Genomic DNA, 23857 nt, shown 5'->3' with positions numbered 1-23857 from the left:
TGGAAGTAGCAAAGCACACCCAGACCATTACGTGTAGACAGTTGTTAGCATGTAGAAAGTTGAAAGCGTGTATAAAGCTGTTAGCGTGTACACAGTTGTTAGCGTTTGGCGTGCAGACAGTTGTTAGTGAGTAGAAAGCTGTTAGCATGTAAAACGTTGTTAGTGTGTAGGAAGTTGTTGACATGTAGACAGTTGTAATGTTTAGACAGTTAGCATTTAGACACAACCATTTAGAGAGCTGTTAGCATGTATAGCCTACATGCTAGCAACTGTCTACATATTTTTCTTTTAATAAAAATAAAATCTGTTCTCATTAAAGGACACGAGTGAACATATTTAAATTGTTGGCGTAATTGTGATCCATCAATTGATGAAACTAAACCGGCCAACCTCTCAGTGAATCTTATTAGATCCTCTTTTTTGTGTGTGCAAATCAGCGCCCCTCTGCAGTGGCTGTGCCTTTCAGTGTGACAATTACCTCACATAATCACCCACGGCCCTCCACAGCCACACATGAATCCATTCACCCATCTATTTATTCACAGCCTACAGGTTGAGACGGAAACCAGCGTCTCCAGCCAACTGCAACCTCTGCAGCTGGAGGCTCAAACCAAATCAGAGGCTGGAGGATACTCGAAACAAGAAAGCAGTAAATGTTGATAAATCCTTCCCCTGTGAAAACCAACAGCATGAGTGCAAGATTTACAGGTGGCTAATACTTTTGTTTAGAAAATATGGCTGGGAGTTTTTGGACAAGCTTTGCGTTATAATAAAAGCAATAAATGAAACAGAAGACATTGAGGAAGTCGATAAAACAGTAAAGTGGACATGACGAAGAGGTTGTTTGAAAGGGCGTGGACGCGTGAAACTTTAGCACACGGAAAATCTGGTTTTGTTTTTCACTGCTATAAATAATGATAAAGAAAAGGAGGAAATGCAGAGAAAAGGTGACACACGGTCTGTGTTGCGGGGAGGTGAGCGTGGGCTGATGGGTCAACAAGATGTAAAACTGAATGAATGAGGATGAAAACTAACCATGACGTCAATATTAACCATGGATTCGCTATTACCAATAAATAAATGTTCTGAAATATTACCTGTTTGCTCTGATCTAATCCATTTAAGTTAAATTTTCTTTTTCCAAATCAAAAAATTTGAAGTAGAACGCCAATTGGAATGTAGAAGGGTCCTCTTCAGCTGTAATAAGCTATCCCTCGCGGACAAGACGAGATGCTATAGCTTAATTTTTTTGGAAACCTGATAATATTGTTGTCTTATTCTGTGATGGTTCTTTTGGAATATTGTTACTTATTTCTGCAAAGAAAACCAGCCCATGTCCACACTGATTCCTGATGATGGAGGCTTTCAGGATCAGGGCAGATGGCTCTTATTACCTCAAGTACAGGAAGTGCACAAGTGTATATAGTAGATGAGGGCCAAAATCTAGACTGTCTAAAGGTAATAATGTGGAAGGCAGATTTTTGTTTTTGCTCCCTTCTCGTCTGCATACAGTTTCATGTGAATTTGGCTGCTATTGGGTGGTTTTGTTGTGAATTTGTTTTTCCAGAGCCTTGTTTTCTCGGGCTTGTTAAGCTCCGGCAGAGCCTCGGAGAACATTAAAGACATTATAAAACTGTTTTCAAAGGCCAATTAGCAGTTCCTGGGACTTGGTGGAGTGACCCTTCTTGTGTTAAAAAGCTTTCATTCTTGACAAGCTACTTGGTTTTCTCACATATTCCTTCCCTTTAGCGCAGAGGCACTCTGAATTATTTCTTAATTATCTTGGGCTCCTTTATGGGCACACAGTTTCACACCTAATTATATAAAAACTGGGAAATTTAAAGCATACGTTATTTCAGTTTTTATTAGATAAGTCAGCCAGACAAGTAATTTTAAAAAATAACATTCTAATTAGGAACTTATTATTTTTTACATTTTATATATATGTAAATATATATATACTTGAACTGTTAAGGAATAATTCAAACCGTAACTTATAGTGTTATTATTAGAGAATGTTCAGACAGTTGGGATTATGAACCTAAAGTGATGCAGCTGCAACAAGTCTGACAAGATTGACGTAAGTCCAACTGAGCATTGCTTTTTTTCTTCTTCTTCTTTTTTTTGAAATATCTCTGTAATTTGGAATTTTTTTTTTTTTTTTGCAGTTACTTAAATGGAAGCTGTTGCTTTTTTTTTCTACCACTGTCTTATGTTTTCATTGATTGTCTAAGAAGAAGAATCAATGCAAACTGATTTTAAAACAAGCATTTTATGATAGTGCTGGGCTCTCAAAAAGGGCTAGCATCTGTGGCTAACTGTTAGCAACAAAGCTGTAGCGACAACAAAGCTGAAGACACATTTATTTAGAATTGCTTTTAGTACGTTGTAGTATTTTGTCATGTTTATGTTTCGACTAATATTTCATTGTGATTTAGTTTCTTTGCTCGTTTTTAGCCCTGGACTAAAACGACTAAAACAATGTGCAGTACTTACTGTTGTAAAGTGCTACATAAATAAAATTAGATTGATTGATTTCATTGACCAAATACATAAATTAACATAATAGGGAAGTTGCATTCACATTCTAGAACCAAACTTGGAGCAATAATGATGTATTACCTCCTAACATGGATATTTTCGTAGCCTGTACCTGTCCAGAATAAATAACACAACGTAATTTTTGGATATTTTAGACAAAGATTAGAAAATTCAACAATAACAAATCCATCCTGCTAAAACAAAAGAAGAACTACCAAACAAGGCATGGATAACTCATTTGACGGCTGCGTTGTTGCACACTTACACACTGTGACTTGTTGGCGAGGCGTCAGATGTGCTCAGATGACCGTTTTCCTCCATCACTAGCAGCGATCTGTTTGACAACAATCACCCATGTAGCACGCCAGCAAATGCATGAAGACGCATTCACAGCCAGAGGACTTGTGAATAGTCGGCTGAGACTGAAACACTGCATGTGTCTTCAAGTGCATAAATCTTTTTTTTTTTTGTACTGTTTTCTGATTTTAAACAGCATCTTGTTTAAATCGACGCAGCCAGGCGGTGTGCTGTTTGTGTCTGGAACTGGCTCTTGTTAAGGGTTTGTGGTCTTCCTCCTAACAGGTTCGTTTTCTTGGATTGTTTTGAATTTTTAAACTTCACAGAATTTCTGAAAGCCGTCCAGCCACTTAACGACGACGCTCTACTTTGAGCTGGTCTGTCACTTAAAATCCCGATAGAATACGTTAACATTTGGGGGAATTAATGTGACGAAAAATACAAGATAATCAGAATAACAAATCTCTTGCAGAGACAGAGTACATCAAAAATAGAGGAACGTAGGAGGAAGCAAGGGAAAGGAAAACGATTATGGAGATGTAACAGAGTGCAAAACAAAACAGAGTTCAGTGTGTCGTATTGAGGAGAGGAGTCCTCTTACCTTCTGAATTAACAACTGCCAGAGCTTCAGCAGCTTCAGCAAAAAACCCTTTGAGCAAATCCTGAGCTGTCCGAGTTCAAAGGACTGAGGAGCAGCATATAGATCAGCCTTTATAGAGGCTTTAGGAAGCTGGTGAGTTCTCCTGAAACTAGTAATGATCAATGATTTCCAAACATAAGCACACAAATCCAACAGCAATTAATGAATACCTCACAGTTTCCCTTATTCAGTGTGATTTGTTCCATAAATCCTTTTTACCTTTTAAAATTGTGGAAATTCTGCATGAATAGTGCAAATATTTTCACTAAATACCATAAAAAAAAATACAGTTTACATAAGGAGAGAGATCCAGTTCAAAATGATTTGTTTCATACTCGCATGCAATCCAATATCCCTGATACGGTTTGATCCAATTATTCAATACCAAATGTCCAGGAACCACAACTAAACCTGAAAGTGAAGGATTGATTTGGGAATAAACATTATGCTGTGGCACATGCAGTGAGACTGACGAGAGCTCGTTTATTTTTGTGAATGAAGAATATTGCGCTCTTATGTCTTTTGTAGTCAGACTGATGGCGTTAAGAGAAGGGTGGTGCTTCGGGTTTGCATTGATTGTGTGGATTCAGTATCAGTTTAGTTGATGTAAAAGATGAACTACAGACCCTCTCTTTTTCTGACTGTGTGATTGGCAGTGACTTAAACTAGAAAGCTCCTCAATTAAGAACTGAGAGAATGCCTTTTACTCTAAATGGATTCCATTCAACATTTCCTTGCAGAATTAAGGAACACCTTTTACATTAGCAATGCTGAGCTTTTCTGAGAATGGCTAAAGACATCCAGTCCTAAATGCGTTTTCAATTTGTGGAACAGTATCAGAACGGTTGACTTAACAGTTTTAGCCTTAATGTACTTATTAAAAAAGTTTTTTTTTTTTTTAAAAAAAAAAGGTCCATCAGTTATTGGTCATGTAAAGAATGAGAGGACCATTTGAGCTACAAAACCAGGTAGCTGTTTGTACTTTTGTAGGAAACAATCTTACAGAGTTGGTTGAAATGGCATCTGACTATTGGAGACAAATTGAGGGAATTTATTTATTTTTATTTTAGGAATTTAGGGTCTGGAATACTGTCCAAACAGGAGCTGGGGCTGCTGATAGAAAGGTAGACCCAGTTCGATTGGGGACCAGAATTGCAACATTTGTTCCATTTTCCATTTCAACTCAGGGATAGTTTCTGCTAACAGGGAGTGACGGTGTGGAAACGGGGCAGATTACGAGGCAGAGGCCTGTCCTCTCCGAAGTCCTCCTCGTTAGGAGACGTGTCAGCAGCTTAGAGGAAAATGTAAAGCGTTCCCCTCACATGTGACGCTGCGCTCAACCCCGCAGACCGGCCTGGGCGCCCTGAAGATCGCCGCTCTAATAGGCGCCGACGCGAACATGACGGAAATCACAGCGTCGGCCCATGTAGTACGATTTCCAGTTACCATGGTTTCCACCATCACGGCTCTGACTGTCCCCTTTGTAGGCGTCTGTCACACATGAAATGCTCCCAGATGGCCAGCACTGATTTCATTAGCGGAGCTTCTGCTAAGAGGATCCAGGGATCTCTCTCTCGCCTTCTTTTCCTTTTTTTTTTTCTCCCCACAGGGATTATCTTGTGCGACAGGCCGGCCAGAAACATTTTGACAGATTTCTCCAAGCAGTGTCTCTTATTAGAGATATGCAGAGGGTCTCTGTCCCTTCACCCGTCTAGCAGTTCTCTTCAGCCGTTCCCCTCTTAATCCAGCCAATGTGTGCAAAAAAGAACATATGGCGGCGATTCAGAGCTCCGTAACACTTGCTGACAGTTGCATGAAGCATCAGGCCATCAATCTGCTGCTCCCTGTAGTGCTGCTATGTCTCATAAAGTCCAAAAAAATAAAATAAAATCATTTCATTTTGTTATTCTACACCCACAAAGGTTTGTTGCTGTTCATTTTACATGTTTTGACCAGGGTAGTCAACTTATTGTGTTTGTCAGTTTCAGTTTCTTTATTATTTATCAGCTGTTACACACCCAACTGCACTGACTGAACAAATTAAAGTTGTTTTTACATGTTTGACCAAGCATGCAAAGCTGTTGGTGTGTTTAAATGTGCAGAGTTATCAAGTATATTTATAGTTCAGTACATTTATGTCTGTGTTTAAAAACAAGAAACATTTTTAGTCAATTTAGTACTGCTTTTCTGTATCGGATCGGTATCGGACGATACTAATCCACAGATATCGGCATTGGAAGTAAAAAACAAAAACAAAAAAACAAAAAAACGTTAATCGGTGCATCCTTAGAACAAATCTGATCAGGTTCTTGAGATCTATAAAAAAGTTTCAATATTTGGCAGGTGTTTACTTTTCTGCAGGACAGTAGTGTGTCTCTTACATTTCAGTGTGTGTGTAGTAAAGCTGTCTATCAGCTTTACCACATTTACAGAGTGAAACATTTGACAGATTTTCTTTGTGGAACAGCTCAACCTCAGTCAGATTTGAAGAAGAGCCTCCCTCCACACTTCATCAATCTCTTATTTATTTTTCCCTTCTTGATTCTGAACGCTGCCTTCAAATCAATATCCTCTGAGGAAAGAGGAAAAAGTCGTCCTCATCCCGATTTCTGAACTAAAGGTCAATTTATTTACTCAAATCTTGCCTCAATTCTAATTTCTAATTGGATTTGCTCAGGCATGCATTTGAACCACTGCATGTTACAGAAATGAACCTTTTGGTAATTTTTTGTTTTTTTCAGATGTTTCTAAAAAGTTTGCTGAAAACTAACTCTTCTTTTTCTCAGTTTTTGTGTCCTTCACAGTTTGGGGTAAATTGCTTTTTTTTTTTGTAGTCGGCAGCAGTTCCTAATTCAAGCTCACATGCTCACTGCACCTTCAGCTGAAGTACATAGTAATTATCCAAAAAAAAAATAAAAGGTGGAGTGTTTTGGATTAGTGCTTTAATTGGTGCCTGTCACGGAAATGAATGGAAAAGCTATTTAGTGCCTGGAGGCACACATTATTCTCCACCTCTTTATTTCCCTTCCTGTACATCTGTTATATATTCTTTAGAAATCAAGCAGTCAAATAACTGGAAATCCTTTATTAATTATTAGCCTCAAACAAACAAAAAAAAAAAGAATCAAATGTAGGAACACTGATTTCTCAAACAAAATCACTTTTTTCCATCAAATTGCAGCTTTTCCATCCATCAAATAGCCTCCACAGCCACTGCATGGAATAATAATTCACCGCACACACCTGCTGTCCGCGGAGGGTAAACGAACCCGTCTGACGAGTGAAGAAGGTTAAACGTCTGAATCGTTTCAGTGGTTCTTTCGGTGGCATTCTCCGCTGTTCTGTCAAGAAGTAATGAGCTCGCACCACCTCAAACGCACGCGCCGGCTTTCGTCGAGCGTCCGCCTTTGAAGACAACTCCCGCTTGTCAGTCATCGACGGAGCAAAGCGAAAACCTTGGCTGGATAAACGGCGTGGTTCAATGTGAAGTCTCAAAACGGCGCTCTGCTTGGGTTTGAGCTTCGTTCCACGTTGGGGAGCGGAAAAGATCGTTTAAAAAAAATGGTTTTTTACACCTTTTGTGCGTCACAATCCAAGTTGGAAATAAACAAATCTGTCAGAGGGTAAAATTCAGAAGCTGCGATGACCTGGTGGCAGAAGTCATCGTCCTTAAAGTGATTACTTTCTCAAACGACTTTTGATTTATTTCTGAATGACAAAATGCTGCTGGTGTTTGTTGTTTAGTAGAAGATAACTCATGTGTATTGCTCTTTACAATCTCATAAAAAACATGTAATTAAGTCAGGGAGAGAAGCGTTTACTCACAGTGAGGCATGGTAGTGGCAGTATCACATGTTTCTTCAGAAAAATCAATCGTTCTAAAACAGTTTGGACCAAAAATCTCCAGTTTTCCGCTTGAAAGTTGAATTTATTTTTCAAATCTACACTTCAGATAGATGTCAAGAGGATAGCAAAAAAAAACATTTTAAAAAATGGCATTCTTACTTTTATATCTACTGCATGTGTGAATGTGTTCAAAAATATTTCTATCAGATCTACTGGGGACTGGTTAAATGGGATTTTTTTTTTTGTGCTGCACTTTTTTTTTTATTTAAATTGGGCCCAAAAACCTAATTTATGCGGCGAACTGAAACCGGACTGGACATGTCACACCGTGTGGTTTTTGCTGTGCAGAGAGTTTGTTTTCTGTTGCTCTGTGTTGACACTCAGCTAGAAGCTGTCGTAAAAAAAAAAAAAAAAAAGGAAAAAAAAGCTCCACAGGGGAGCGCATTTGATTTGCAAATGGCAGGAAAAAAAAAAAAAAATCACCTCCACATTTGCAAACACACACAGACACAGGTGTGTTTGTTCTCCTTGGGAATGATTTGCAATTGAATGGGAGCGTTGTTGTAGTTGACTTCTGCTTTAGTTTAAAAAATAATAAAAAAGTAAAACGTATACCTGAGCACGTGCAGAAGGACGTGTCATGTTCGTCATGTTCCGATGTAGTATGAAAACATGTCTGGTTTTAGCCAGTCTGCTCCATTAAAATTCAGCCAAGTGCTGTTTGCTTTCCCGTCAATGCCTAACGCTCACATTGTGCTCAAGGACTTTGATTATGCCCTGCTGTGTGTGTGTGTGTGTGTGTCACTGGAATCCAGAGTTTAAAATGTCATCCAACACCTAGCGGTGTCATTTTCCAAACTTCAGGTGTGTGTGTTAGCGTGTGTTAGCATGTGCCAGCTGTTTCTGTCGCCTTTTCTTTATGCTGTGGAAACAGTCCAGGTGTTTTCTCTGATAGTTCTCTCTCTCTCTCTCTCTCTCTCTCGCTCTCTCTCTCTCTCTTTGAACCAGGAAGTGGCAGCCACTCCTACGGCCAAAAAAGTGACATCCATTAGCTCCACTCAGACTGTCCCGTCAACAACACATCACAGCATGGCCTCACCCCAGGATGCCACCCATAGTGAGTATTTATTTCATGTTATTTTATTTTATTTTATTTTATTATCTAATACAGAGATTTGTGACCCTTTTCAACAACCCTCCACTGTGGGATTTTCACATTTCATGTTTAAAAGTCCAATCTGGTTTCCAGATAAGGTCCAAGGTCCGGAACAGCACTGAGCAAATACCAAAAAAAAACGTTTTGCATACCGTTGTAGGCTTTATTTCTGAACCTAAACTGCTCTAATATTTTTATATTAAAACATATTGAGCACTCTGATTTTATGCAGAATTAAGATAACTTTTTCTCTGTCAACAAATATATAAATAAGTATATACCTTCAGTCAATATATAACATGTATATACATGTTATATACATATAACATATATACATGTTATATATATATATATATATATATATATATATATATATATATATATATATATATATAATTTTTTTTTTTTGACAGGAAGTGTACCTTACTAATTATTCTCTTATCATTCAGTCTCATTCTGACATTTCTTGTCCATTCTTTAATTCTTCATGACTTAGGTAGACTATCTACTCTTTACCTCTTGCATAGCAAAACCCACTCAAATGCCAACTAGAGTCAGTCAGGCACTCGTTTTATTTTACTTAGTCAAGGCTCATGTTTGTAATCTTTCCTTTTGGATAATTTAAATCTATTTCTCATTCATGTTTCTCCCTTTTATAGGAAGCTTCTACATTGGTCTTTATATTAATTCGTCTATACGGTGACAGCCATGAAGTCTAGAAAAGTCTCAAAAATGTCTTATATTTTTCAACTCTGGATAAGTATGGAAAAATTGCAATTTTACTTTTATTTTTTAATTAAATGTTTTTCTGTCAATTTGCTGCGGGATTCTAAAATTTTGCCCCTTCACACTTTGGATGTTGACCCCCTGACTGACACATAGAATATAAAATTCAGTGTTATTTCCCTACTTTTTGAGGGCTTTAAGCAAATTCAGGAAGAACTCAGCCTTTGGTTCCTGTTTTGGGTCTGGTTAAAATGTCAAAGCGTTCCAACAGCTGTTAGCAGGAATTTATTTACAATCAGAATAGAGATACCAGTAAAGAATTAAAATCTACCATAAGATTATATCAGTTAGTATAACTTATTCTAGCTGACTCTTTGGATGCCTTCGAAAAGCAGCTAGAACCTTTTATTGTACCACGTATTTCCCTTAAATTTCCATTTATTGAGCTGTAGCCCATTTTCTCTACTTGTGATTATGTGTATTTGACAATAATATAAACACAATTTGCGTACTCTTTTCCAATTTTTTCAGGACTGGTAACTTTGTGAGAGCTATCCTACTGAAAGATTGGATCTAATATTGGGTCTGAGCGCTGTGATTGCATCATGGTTACACTGTTCCGTCAGCCGAGCCCTCGGGATGGTTAATGCAATGTTTCGTGCCATTTGTTCTGGGAGATAAACATTTGGCGGAAAGCAGCTTTTTGAAAAACTGGATTGTTCATTTCCAGATAAGGCTCTGCCTCGCTGGTATTTTTTTCTTTTCTTTTTTTTTTTTTCTGACAATCCGGACGCTCCCTTGACGCTGCAATTCCAATTGTGGCAGAGAACCAGTACAGTAGCTACCTCCGCTTTATTTTCTGCCTTCGGCAGATAACATAAAAAACACAGATGGGGTTCAGGCAAGGTACCTCCATTCCTGTAACCTAACAGGTTAGCACATCACAGAGTGGGGACTGCCTTTGTTTATGTCCATCTGTGTATAAAAAAACAGCAAAACGTTCAAGAACACAAACACTTTTCTCTAAACTCCACTTGATTTGGATCTAGAATCTTGACTTTTGAGTAAATGATTAATTTTGTCACTTCTGGGATACCGTACTGGATGCAAATGACTGGCACATCATGTAGAGGTTTTCTGTTATGCTTCTTACCAGTTTGTGAAGTAAAATGAATTAGAAGCTTTTTACAGGAAGTAAACCACAGACCTCAGCTCTGATAGAAATACACTGGATGGGAAGGGTGTGTTTGATTTGGGAACCAGGAAATCTTGTGGCTGTTGCTGGTTTATATCAACCTGTTTATGTCTGTTGTAGCATCACAATGGTGACGACATGGAATTTTCCAAAACTGCTGTCCTTATTGACTTTAAGTGGTTTGAGAACAAAATGGCCCTAATTTACCTCACTTTTGGTCCTTCAAAATAAAAGCATCTCATGTTTCATTCATTCAGAAATTTAATAATATCAGTTGTTCGCCTGTTTCATAAATGTATACATTCACTTTGCTATTAATCTATGGACTTATTGATTAAAGTATTAGTGAGCATTTCTACACTCTAACTTTATTTTATGGACCTTTAAAAAGCTTTTTATGAATGAATGACTATACTTTATTAATCCTCTGGGAGGGAATTGACATTTCAATACATCCAAAGAACAAATAACAAGCAACATAAGAACTGGGTAGCCAGATGCCTGAGGCTGCAGCCATAGGAGGCGTTGCCCTTTCATCAGATGCCTTGATAGAATAGGGAGACAGTAAAATGTTATAGTTCTTGGTCATTTCATCCTTAAAACACAACATAATCCTTTGTTTATTTATTTATTTTTTGTTTATCAGTAATCAAGGGTTTGCAGTGAGATCTCCTAAATGTTTTGGCTCAATACAGCAACTTGTAGCTTTTTGTGTCTGATATATCGGGAGAGTTTTTGATTAAAAGCTCACCAATAAAATCCAAATCAGCAGCTTTCAACCCAAAGTAGTATCTGCTAGTTGTATGATGAATTTTCAAGAGTCACAAGTTTAACTTTTTTTTTTTTTTAGATTAGAGGAATAAGACATCAAATATATATATATATATATATATATATATATATATATATATATATATATATATATATATATATATATATATATATATATATATTTTTTTTTTTTTTTTTTTGATACAAAAGAAATTGCAAGCTGAGCTCATAGCCTGCCCTGAATTAAGAAGTCTTCCTGCTGCGAGGAAACTTAAATATTTCCTTTTAAGCCACCAGGACTGTGCTCTAAAAGAGAAATTAAGTTATGGGGTGAGCTGCAGGCCTTGCTGAGCGCAGGATATAATTTCTGTTTTAATTACCACTATGGAGGGAACTTAAAAATCTTCTCACATGAATCTTGCAGACTGCAGCTCCAAAATGCACCAACTATAGACAAGATATATTCCTCATGTTAAAGTGCGCGCCGCTGTGGCAATCCACATTTCCACAGAGCGCTCAGTGTGAATAAATAACAAGTGTCACTATAAATAATCACATAACTTTGAATGTAAAATGACTTGGGACTTTAATAACAAAGTTAACATTATTTTCACTAGCAGAGAAGAACTGTTTGCTTGTTGATCAGGATATTTCACACTTCAAAACAATTCAAGTACAGAAGTTAGCGATGCACGATATATCGATGGTATCGGTCGATATCAATAACCAGTTTGTTTTCTCCATTTTGTTACTTTATATTATAGGTGTTTCATGATCAACAATGCTATTGTGTTCAATACAGTTTCCTCTAACATCATGTCTCTATCCTGTGGGGTTCCACTAGGCTCAGTCCTCAGTCCATTGTTTTTCTCCTAAATGTTCTTTTTTTTTAAATAATACAATTCATTTTTCATTATCTTTTTAAATACAGCAGGTGGTGGAGGTGGTGGGGAATATTTATAACATATAATGGCTTTTCAAAATGGCGCTCTCTCCCGTGGCCACCAGAGTTTTTCAGGGAGGTCACTACATTAGGAAAAAAAACATAAAGCGTAAGAAATAACTGCACGCATTTCAACAACTTCACCAAGCCTATGCCTATAGAGACAAAATGGATAGATATTTAGTTGCTCAATCTACAGTGAGTGAGGAGGCAGAGTCTGGGTCAAACCAAATAAAAAAAGAAGGAACAATAATCTTGATTATTCTAAATGTTTTGCGATTTGTGTAGAAAAACCAGCTATGCTACCTGAATTGAACCCCAGTTTGAAAGCCCTTTTTGAAAACACAGAACACGTTTAGGACCTACAGGTGTTGCATCTCTCCAACTGTGGGCCAAGCATCATCTCTCTGAGTTGTTAAGTAGAAAATAACATCATATAAACACTCTTGGAGGTGAAAGGTCAGACCTCGGCTGTTTTAGTGCTCGACCGTGTTCTCCAGGTAGCAACAAACTTTGTTTTAGATTCATTGTGGGATGAAAATGAAATAAGAGCAACGCGATAGTCGAGGGTGAGGATGTGAAATGATTTGTTGACGGGTCTTAATCCCGCGCCTGAACACGCGCTCATAAATTCACCCACACATACAGATACTAATGATATTTATACATGCTGGCTGATGTCCTTATCATCCACCTGGGATCCATCAGGCCTGCATCTAAAATTAGAGCTCGCTGATGATCCCCGGCGTTGTCCTGACTGAGCGACAGCTTTCGTCGCGCCCGGCGAGCCGACAGCGAAGACGCCGCGTAATCTCTGCCAGCCGGAGTGACTGACAGCAAGAGAAAAAGGATCCGAGAGGAACAGAACTGCCTCCTTCAAATCCGCGGCGCTTAAATAAAGCACAAGCGTGGAGTAACTGCACTTTAAACAGATGCAAAGCTCACTTCCAAATCTCTGCGCTGCGGCTCCTTCGTAGCGGGCGTCCTTGTTTACACGCACTCTGCTCGCGTTCCACCAGAATAACAGCGTGACGCCGTGGCGGGCTTTTGTGGCACCGTGTAAATCTAAATGTGTTTATTTTTTTCATTCAGAAGTTATGTATTTTTTTTTATCTCTATATATCCAGGAAGGAGGTAGTGCTAAATATATATATTTTTTTCCTGTGTTTGAATTGTGACAGTTGGAGACAGATTTGCCCAAATGGCTGTTTTTGTTTTGATTAATCTCCTGCCAGATTGGCCTGCCAAACGATGATGTCTTTTTAATATGGATCCCGTGGAAAAAAAAACAAAGATTTTCTGGCTGTTAATTTCAGACATGATCCACTTAGAGGATATTACGAGATGCAAACGATCCCGTAACGCATGAACGTTTAGAAATTGAAAATCGACGATGTTGTATGTCTGTTTGAGAGCGGACATGTTGACTTTACCTGAGAAACTTTACCTGAGAACATGAAACATCGATTGGACGCTGGAGTAAAACCTGTTGTCATGGGTACAATGAAAAGCCAGCACTTTATCACTGGGTAGAACATTTAGCTTTACAAACAAGCGGCAAGTGTGTGAATATCCTCTTTGACGTGTTTAAAAAAAAAAAACTGCCTTCACAGAAGATTAGGGCTAAAAAAAACATTTTCAACATCATGTTCTGTGAATGATGAACTTTGAAACATGACAAATACAGACTGTAGTCCTCAAATGTGGATTAAGCATAGAGGGGTTTCAGTTGTCATATTGTTGATTAAATAAAACTGTTAGAGTCTTTCTGCTAGTCTTGAGGCATTATTACTGTCTCACAATCTGAAAATGATTTAACCAGGGAAAAGCAGTTTCACATTTTAGTTCGGATCATATCAGTTTCGCTGTGAGAACAGTCAGCGTTTCACATTCAACATGCAAATCTCAGTCAATCTTTGATTTCTCTGAGATGTTCTGGAAAATCTGAATCTCCGCATCTTAATTTGAGGATCCACACGAGCCCTTTCATGAGAGGTTCTCTGAGTGTTTGCTTTCCACTTTGGGAAACTGCAGATCCATGCGCAATTTCAGCGGGATTATCGACGGATAATCTCGACGGCTCGGCACCCACGCTTTTCTCTCCTCGCTGTGCCGCCTTCCGGTGTGGCCTTCTGGGGAAACGCGGTGCCTCTGAGGTTAAATGGTCAAGATCGGAGTTTAATATACAGAACATATGAACACAAAGTGAAATTTTCGGAGAAATCTCTCCAGATAGAAAGAAAAAATAAAAGCTGAAAGAAAATAAATAGACTGCACCCAAGGAGGAGGACCCGTGTTGTTGCTGTTTGCTTTAGGGCAATGCGTCTAAGTCAGTATTTCCCAAGCTGGAGAACTCAAAAAATACTGTCAGAAATAGTTTCTTTTCTCTACCCTTCCACCAGAGGCCTTCCACTGAATACCCTCCCATTGTATTAGCTGCAGTGCTTTTCTATCTGAAGAGATGCCTTTGAAATTGGCTCAAAGATCTCTTGAGGCCAGACGCAGAGGGAACAGATTCGTCCTCACGATTCGTCAGAATATTTTTAAACCATTGAAATCGCTCAAGGTTGAGCAGGTTTCGTAAGCAGTGTTTACTCAATCGAGCCCATGTGGCTGTAGATTTTCAAAGATCTGAGCTAGCTCACGTCAGAATAATTATTGTCGAAGTACCAGGCACAGCCAGGTTTTAGCTAATACCTTTATCGGTAAATCAGTGGCTAGCATGATTGTACTGATTCCCAACATTAATAAATAACCTGTTTAGGTTCTGGTAGCAATCCTTTCTTACTCAAAGCAACAGATGACAAAAATAATCTGATTCCTTGACATAACATTATGAAAATACATCTCTAGGAATGTCCGTTTTTGGTTTCCATACCAGTGAATGTAGCTAGCATAATTCTGCATCTCCTCCACTGTTTAAATCCCCAAATCACATTTTTCAGTTTGTTCTGTTTGTTTTTAGGTTGATGTTTGCAATTCAGCCGTTAAGTTGTGAGAAAAAATAGTGCAAGTTGTTCTGTTTTGTATTGATCTACGTTAGTCATGACTGGTTACGCAAACTGTCGGGTTAATTTAATTCGATGTCGTTCAGAGCTGACATTAAAACATTTACCTCCCAATCCGCTAGCAGCTGCTGTTTCCGACATTCCCACCAATTCTTTTCCCAGCAAATCTTGCAGTCGCATTCTTATAATTAGATTCTCCAACTAAGAGTTCAATAGCAGGATCGATACCAGTCCTGCATCTGCATCATAACTCCAAATTAGCCTACTGTAGCAAAGGAAAAGGAAAAAAAAAAGAACATTCAGTCTGGTTCTTAGAAATACTACAGCTTTCATATATTTGTCCTGTAAGAGTTTTTCAGTGATTTGTACACAGAAACCTATTCTAGACAAGCACTAGAAGTCCCTGTTGTTGACAAATCAAGAACAGTCAGTTCTACTTATGGCAAGCTGAATCATACAGGAGTTATTCTGACCTTCTGCAGCTTTTATTTTACTTTTGAGAAAAGGGTTCAGTCAGCATGATAGTGTGGTAGGTTAATATCCTTAATATCCCTAAATTAAATTCAGCATAACCCAGTCACCTAACTAAAGTCTACTTGTTAAGATGGATGATTGAAAGGAAACAGGTATTTGCCCACAAAAGGCTAAAATATTTTTAGCTTTAATTTTCTTTTTTAAACTATGCTCTGTCTTTAAATGGTCTTTAAATAAACTACACTGTGTGTGGTCAATCACATAAAATATATTGAAGTACCATTGACCATGAATACCGTCTGGTAGGGTGTACGCTCAGTTCTGATTTCCAGCCAACTAACAGGAAGACGTTACGAATGTCAAATGTCTTCCCGTTTTGCCCATCTATAAATGAGAGCTACACTAAGTGTGAGTGTTTTTCTGGCTCATGTAGTGGGAGATTCATATCTATAAGACTACCATGACATAAGGTCAAAGGAATGTAGGGTACCTCTAGGGTTGGCACTAAAAAAGTAAGCCCACCTCCACTTGACTTACCCTCTCCCAGAAGTCCATCCCATTTTTTTTTTTTTTTTTTTTTTTAAGAGGGGAGCTTCTAAAATAAAGTCAGCTGTCACCAGATGCCCGGGTCCCACTCACTGAGCTTCACTGTTGGAGCTGGTCTCCAACACACACTTTCTTTCTTTCCTTTGTTTTTGGGTTTGGGTGAAGGGTGCTAACTAATCCTGTTTGGGTATTTTTCTGTACAACCCAAGGCCCTCTTCTTCTCTATTGGATTCTATAACTATTTCCCTTAAAGAACATCTTGAAGGTAAGTGACTTGAACAGTCTCCCCAGAGAATGAAGAGTCTGATGTACTGCCCCTGTTCAACATGACTCAAAATTGGTGGAAAAAGATTTTTTTTTTTTTAGCTCGTGTCCATGATGCCACAAGGATTTGCGTGTTATCATAAAACATACATGGGTCTTTTCGTGTTCCCTTCCGTGAGCAATTCCCAGCAGCAACTCTGATCTGGAATATTCTGAAAGCACATCGAATCGGAGACAAAGTGCCAAGCCGGCATGAGGAAGTGCTTGAGGACAATTCACTCTCCTTGTAAAGAAGTTATTTTGATAAATTTGACAGCTTAATTATTGTGCCTGTTTTATTTTGCCGGTGAGATAGAAATCACCCTCCGTAGGCTGACATTTCAATTAGTGTAGCTCTCTTTGCTTTCCTGTCAAACCTCAGCAGGCAAAAGGTTTGGCCAGTAAGTACTGAACAGAAAATTGCGTTGCCAGAGGCTTTTATTGTGAGGATGGGGGACACAAGAAGGGTGGGTGGGAACGCCTCTGTGATTTGTCTATGGCCTCTGCCTGTTGCAGATCTATGGTCCTTGAACTTTCTTTGTGCTGCCAAGTCGTGTTGCCTCTCAGGTCCTTTAATACTGAAATCGCTATCACATGTCGAGTCTCTCGGCGTGGTGGATCCCCTCTTTCACTCTTCACCTTTTGCCTCAGCACTAGCCGAGTCGAGAGTGGAGCGACTCTCAATCGGTCCCTTTAGAGGAGCTGTCCGCGTGGAGGCAGGGCCTAGAGGTCGGCAGGCCTTAGCTAAGCTCAATATAGCCGCCAAGTCATGTACGCTGTCAGCAGTGAGGCCTCCCTTGTTGACTCGTCGTGGCCTTCTCCCGCTTCCATTACCCTCTCAGCCAGTGTTATTACCTTTGTTGTGGTGTTGAAGTGTTTGGTTTGAAGGGAATATAAATCTGAAAAGAAAAAACTAGTCAGTCTGAGTCTGTTTGCTCCTAAAATCGAGTGAATTTGCGCTGTAAGAACTAAATTTGGTGTAAAAATACAAAATAGCTACCATTGAAATTCTGTAATTTCAATAGAGGGCATGCAAAGAATGAATATAGCAACTCAGTTCAAGGTTTAGAGAGTTGTTGAGAAAGCATTGCTGTGTCCTGCTTTGTATGATATTTCTACGGCTAATGGAAGCACTTCATTAGCCGTCCACAGATTATTGTCCCAGAAGTCTTGGGGATAATCAAGATGTTTTCGGCAAATGTGACACAGGTCTTTGTTACTGTTGGTCAGGCATAGCCTTGGTCAGGCATAGTTTTTAGCCTTGGACCTCCCCTATGAACACCATTTCTGGTCTCTTTCTTGTTGTTGAGTGATGAAAATACCTTACCCTAAATATTGTGAGGTCTCCGGTGCTTTAGGAGTTGTTCTTGGTGATTTTAGACCTCTTGGATGATTCGTCAAAGTGAGCTCTTGGAGTCGTTTTAATTAGTCAAACACTCTTCCATGTTTTCTCTGTTGTTGGATAACGGTTGTCACTACGGTCCCAAAGCCTCAGATATTACCTTTCACAATCACAGACGACTGTTTGTCATTTGTTCTTGGATTTTATTCAATTGCTTTCTGAGACCGTTTAGCCTACCTCATCCTGTTATCCAGGTTGTATTAGTGATTCTTCAGGTCTGATGCTGTTCACTACTGCATTTGCAAAATAAAACAAAAAACAAAAAAACTTAAAGTATTTTATAGTTTACCAAGGCAAGCAATGACTTTGTAAATTGACATTTACAAAAATTATTTGAAAAAACAAAAAATAGAAGAAATCGGGAAGAGTTCAAATACTTTTTCATGCTTTCACATTCGTTTTAACATAACCCCATAACCAAAATCGTCTAAATGGAAGTATTTAACTAACTTATTTGATTTAGCAGCTTTAAGAAGTTGGTAGTTGTTTAACTGTCTTAAACTTTAGCAAATTTCACTCTAAAAAATTGATTAAAATCTACACTAAAGAAACTGTATGTAAATTGTTAACCCAATTTAATTGGCTACAGTCCAATAGTACGCAAAATAAAAAAGAAATCCAACCGGTTTAAAGACAAATCCTGCAAAAAAAAACCTGAACCCAGAGACTTTGCCCTCATTACCTTGAGGTACATTATGCATAATGCAGCCTGTATTACGGATAACGAAGCGTGAGTCGGCGCCAGAACTAATTAGTTCTCACATTGGATACGGTGAATAGCTTAAAATCCTAACGGAAGATATCCCTAATCTCTGCGTTCACTTCTTCGTCTCCACATATGTACTCCTCCACACACCTCCTCCCCATGAAACTGCCTGTTACGGGGGAACATGACGCTGCAGACAGAGCCGGTTTATAAAAAGGCTGGGTTTATTTTTCTCCTCCAGTCACCCCCCCACCGCCCTCCACTCTCTCCCCTCCCTCCCTCAACCCCCGAAAGCCTGCTTACCTCAACTCTGTGGTATGGCGGCTCTGCATATGACTTATCATTCTGAAAAGCCGGAGATAACCGAAGGGCTGTTGTCATCGCACGCAGACTTTTAAACCTTCACGTGGCTGACCCGTGCTTCAGAGCCGCAGACCATGACGCGAACATTTATCCCAGGTGATAAATGAGGGAATCATCCTTGTGCTTCTGTCATCAAGCCGTTATTAGGATGCGCCACAGCCTCAAGTGTAGGATTTCTGACTCATATTTATAGGATTTTGCGGATGCTGCTATCTTCAACGGTCTATCTTCGCCCCCGTTCCCCTTGACTACTTTGCCAAAAGTAGCAAAAAAGCTATAAGTAGTGCAATGGGATGTTTTCTTAACATGTGGCATCTGGATGAAATCGGAGAAACCCTGAGGCACCTTGAAGTCTCCTAATGTCTCTCCTTGTACCTCTACATTTTGTCCACAGACTGCAATTTTAGCAGAACAGAGGAAGTTTATTGTTGTAGTTTAAGCTGGCCTCTGACGTTTGTTGGAGAACCTCGGTAAAGACGAAAGAACTCCGTTTAGGAAAATTCACAAGTAATGTGTAAAACTGATAGACTTGGAGCTATAATTGCATTGCAATGTGGTTATTAAAAAGTATTGACCCAGGAAGCTAACTACATATAAAAACCACACAGTTTAAGATTTTTATTGGGGAAAAAATGGCACATTTTACCATTAAGATTTTTATTAGTAAAATATTTTGCATTGTCCTCTATGTGGAGAAATGTTTTAATTTGTTTAATGAATTTACCGTTAATCCACTGTTTTGTCAACATAAAAATTCAGATATGTTACATAAACAGGCAGATTTCTTGATAATTACAGTTGAGGTATTTTGTGTATTTGCTTGTTTTTCCATTGAAATATGCCATACCAGTACGGTAACGGTCAGACACTGTAAATCTAAATCGCATTCCTCCCACATCATGAATCTGCCACCCTCATGCTTTTCAGTAAGGATGGTACATTCAGGGTAGATCAAAAAAGTTTTGTTTTCTTTAAATTTGAACAGGGCGACCTCTTCTTCATTGTTTTGATTTTTCTTTTTTCCTATCTATTACTGACAAAGCAAAGAAGGATTCTGCCTGCTCTTTCTGATCTTTCCGTCTCTGGAAACATAAAACTCCTCCCTTTTTTCTTTCTTTTTTTCTTCAACCAGAAAACATACATGTGCGTGGAAAAAAGAAAACATGTAAAACCTCAAAACAAAACAAGGAGGTGGATTTCAGCGAGTCAAAAGGTTACGGGGCGAGTACATGAAGAAGACGAATCGTTTCTATTTAGGGTCGTCTTTCATCCCGGGGAAGCTGCTGCTCAGAGCGAGATAACATGCCAAGAGCTGAAAGGTTGGGTGTGGGCGGAGGCTGAGCCTTAACAGAGGCTCCTCTGGAGCCTAATGATGCTTTGTAGCTCAAAAAGTCAAATGTAGAATCAACACTTTTGTCTAATTGGCTGTCCGCGGGGATGTTCGGAACCGCAAAAAGAAACACGGATTGTTCTTTTTTATTTTCTCCATTTTCCTCTACATATCTCTTGCTCTGTTTGTTGAATGTGGAGCATTGAAAGTTAGAGGATGTCTTCATCAAATTCAGGTTTCAAACAAAAGGCAGATCCTTTTATTTTTCTTCTTCTTCACATGGAGTTTTAGAAATCTTGATGATTTAGTAAGGACACTGCTCTTTTTTTTAGGGTAAAAAAAAATCTATTCCATCGATTCAGCTTGTTGTAGTTTATTAAAAAATAAAAGGCCCTTTTGTACAAAATTATCCCCGAAGACCAATTACTAAATGGCAAGCTCCTCCACAGCTTTCCCTGATGTGCCAAAAGAGTAATGAGTAGGTAGCAAATATCAGCAAACCCCTGGAGGAGACTTATCCAGCGGTCGTGTTAAGTCTAACTTCCCTTTGATTGCCCTATGAAGAACGTATATTAGTCTAGAGGTATTGTACTTTTTTTAATGTTCTGCATGTTTGTGTAGCCGCAGGTAGAGCCCGATCTTCAGAGGAGAACCAGGAGGCCGAGCCGGTGTCAGTGAAAGAGCGGCTGGCGATGTATCAGGCGGCCGTGTCCAGCAAGGAGAGCGGCGGCGCTTCCTCCACGGCGGTAAGACGAGAACTTCAACTTGTATGTAACTGGAGACGGAGACGGGCCGGCGGCACACGGGCTCAGTGTCTCATCCTAATGGGAGTTTTTTTTAATTAGATAAAAGTAAAGAAATGAAGAGAGATAAGTTCAAGTCAACTTGCGTACGGGCCTTCACTCACCTGGCCTTCTGTTATGGTTTTACCAAATAAAACAAGTTGGACTCACAGCTTTGTCTGAAATGGGATCTAAGAAAATCAGTTTAAGCTGGTCATCACATGTCGGACACAAAAGTTTAATTTTTCTGCCAAGTGTTGTCATTTATAAATCCAGTTTTTCGGCACCATTTCCTCCCCATACGTGCCCCGTATTTAATTGTTGTATGGGTTTTAGATCAGGGTTGGCCTTTATCGTATCGTTTATCGTGATACATTTCTTACCATATTTTGATCTATCATACAGCTTTCTTTATTGTCGAGAATATTTTTACTATTTTCTCCACTGTTTAACAAATACAAAAGAAAATATGACTAAATGCATCTACAGTGCTCATTTTAGGGAAACAAATAAATCTCACTTCTTTATGTGACTGGTTTCATAAAGCTGCATATATTGGAGATATTTTCCAAGAGCATATATTTGTGTTGGTGGGGCTATAATTTATTGCTTCTTTTTGATTACCTCAAAAAGAAGCAATAAAAAGTTTGTCTCATTGTTTTCATAATAATACCACAAAATATCCTGATAAAACTTTAAGTCCATATCACCAACTTCCAGTTTCAGGGCAGTCCTGGAAGTAATCATGTGACAAATTTGTATTATGGGGCGTCATTTGCTGATTTGTGTTTGCTTATCAAATAAAATCCCATGAAAATCTGGTGAAATTTGTGGTCATAAATTTACAAAATTGAGTATTTATACAGGGAGTGAGTTGCAGATAGGACCCTTGAGCGTCCTGTAAGTGGCTCTCAGCTTCACTCCCTCATGAGACTTTGCCCCCCGATTTTCTAAACCGAGATAACGTCGCCTGCCGTCTCCTCTCGATGTGCTGCTGACTGCTCAGAAACACTCCGAGCTGCTTTTAAAAAATCTGAACCCTTAGTGACGTGAGGGAATTTAGAGAAATTCTGCCTCACTGCATTTAATCTCGACGAGATAAAATGCACAAACTCACACAATGAATATTGATCCAGTGACGCCAAATCATAATGAAGCATTTTCAAAACACAACTTGTTGCACAGGATTTAATTGGCGCCCACTAAAAACAAATTACTTGGAGTAAAATGCATTTTTCTCGACAGAGCAGGGATTTTGTTTTGTTTTTGCGTATGTTTTTTTGCCTTCCCTGCTCCCCTCGCTGCTGCGTTTTAAACCCCCCGATGGGCGAGGTTAGAAGTTTCAAGTACATCGTTTTAGTTAGACACATGGAATCCACTCTTAGCAAGATAACAGCCTGGAAGGGTCCAGGTGTCGATTATTTTAAGGAGGAAGTGGATAAACGTATTTCTGAACTGTAACTTGGCAGTTCGTGCTGTTAAACCACTTTATCCTTCCTCTGTTTCTGAGGAATTTTGAAAGACAGTCCTCCCCCACTTTTCAATAAAAGCAGAACTTCACACGTTAGTTCCCCTTCATCTGAGTGCACCAACGACGGAAAATAAAATTCTGAATATCAACATCATTATTTATTGTCAAGGACGAGAAAATAATCCTCGGTGACTTTTAGAGCCTCCGTGCTCTAAACTCGTAATAATTCAACAGCATGAACCGACAAGGTCAGGCAGAAATAAGGCCACACTTTTCTGAATTTAAGTTTTTCTTTGAAGAAAACTTCTGCTTTTGGTTTTTTATAACCCAGTTTAAATGTTTTTGCCGAGCCGTTGCATTAGCTTCAGCAACATGTAAAAGGAAGCATCTAGTACTTCCCCATCAAAACTTCCTGTGTCTGTTGATCTGATGATTATAAGGTATCATCGTGTGTTTATAGATGTCAAACTTCCACCTTTTTGGAGGCAGCTGCTATGTTTCCTGGACTTGTGAACTATAAAATACCTCTAAAGTCCTGTTGATAAAGTGTAGAAATGTAAATAAATCAGAATTTTCTGAACTTTCTAAATAAAATATGTTCTGAATATTCTGAATGAATTTAGACATTGTAAAGAAAAGTGGGTTGCTGCGGTGGGCACACATCTGCTAATCTGCTAATATCAGAGCTAATTTTTAATTTAGCTAACTTTGAAAACACTTTATATATGTAGCTGCCCCTAAATTAATCTTTGAGGATTGTAACTTTGAGTCTGACATCTGTGTTGAAGTTTTGGTCATTGACTGCTGACAATTCTTCAATCAGTTTGATGTTTATATTCATGCTTTTATTTTGAAGTAGGTGCAGCAGTTCTACTTCCTGTCCTCATGTTCTCTCTCTGTCTCTTTCTCTTTTTAGCTTTATTTCAAACAAGAAACATACAAGAACAAAACAAAACTTGGACACTAGAGTACAAGATAGATGTATAATATTTCAGGTCATTATAGAACATGTAAATAATTATGTCAACATTAAACTGGTGAATGAGGATAGCAGTCTTTAAAGAGCCCATGTAATTTGAGCTGAAGTATTAGCTTCTGCTAAATACCGTGCTAATGTAATGTTTTAGGGTTAGTGGCACTAGTGTTTACAATTAACGCTTCAGGGCTAGCACAGCTAACATTTTAGTTAGCACCACTGCTGGGTTGCGCAGGTGTCTTGTGAGAGCTATTTCTGCTAATGCTAACACTGGAAATAGAAGACACAGTTTAAAGAGCAGGTCCAGGCACGGCACACAAAGTATCATCTAAAACTTCCTCCTCGAGTGACTTGTTGCTTTTTTTAAATGCCTGTTGCGCA

At 38.8% G+C, this 23857-nt stretch overlaps 1 protein-coding gene across 2 annotated transcripts in view; it reads left to right on the top strand.

The window, feature by feature from the left end:
- Nucleotides 1–7026: 7026 nt before the first annotated feature.
- The window catches only part of xirp2a (xin actin binding repeat containing 2a), a 35214-nt gene continuing 18383 nt past the window's right edge, over nt 7027–23857 (top strand). The window contains exons 1-2 of one of the 2 annotated variants that reach the window (XM_088014478.1): nt 7027–8441; nt 20869–20993. In XM_088014478.1, the coding sequence (XP_087870604.1) occupies nt 8213–8441; nt 20869–20993 (354 nt within the window). In that variant the 5' untranslated portion in view covers nt 7027–8212. Of the gene's footprint in view, nt 8442–14735; nt 16409–20868; nt 20994–23857 lie in introns of those variants that run through there. The other variant, XM_014986677.2, reaches the window with a different exon arrangement.

This window comes from Poecilia mexicana, unplaced genomic scaffold (assembly GCF_051168715.1).
Source record: "Poecilia mexicana isolate PSO_F unplaced genomic scaffold, ASM5116871v1 scaffold_2, whole genome shotgun sequence".
NCBI lineage: Eukaryota > Metazoa > Chordata > Actinopteri > Cyprinodontiformes > Poeciliidae > Poecilia > Poecilia mexicana.
This window is presented reverse-complemented; position numbering and strand designations above follow the sequence as displayed.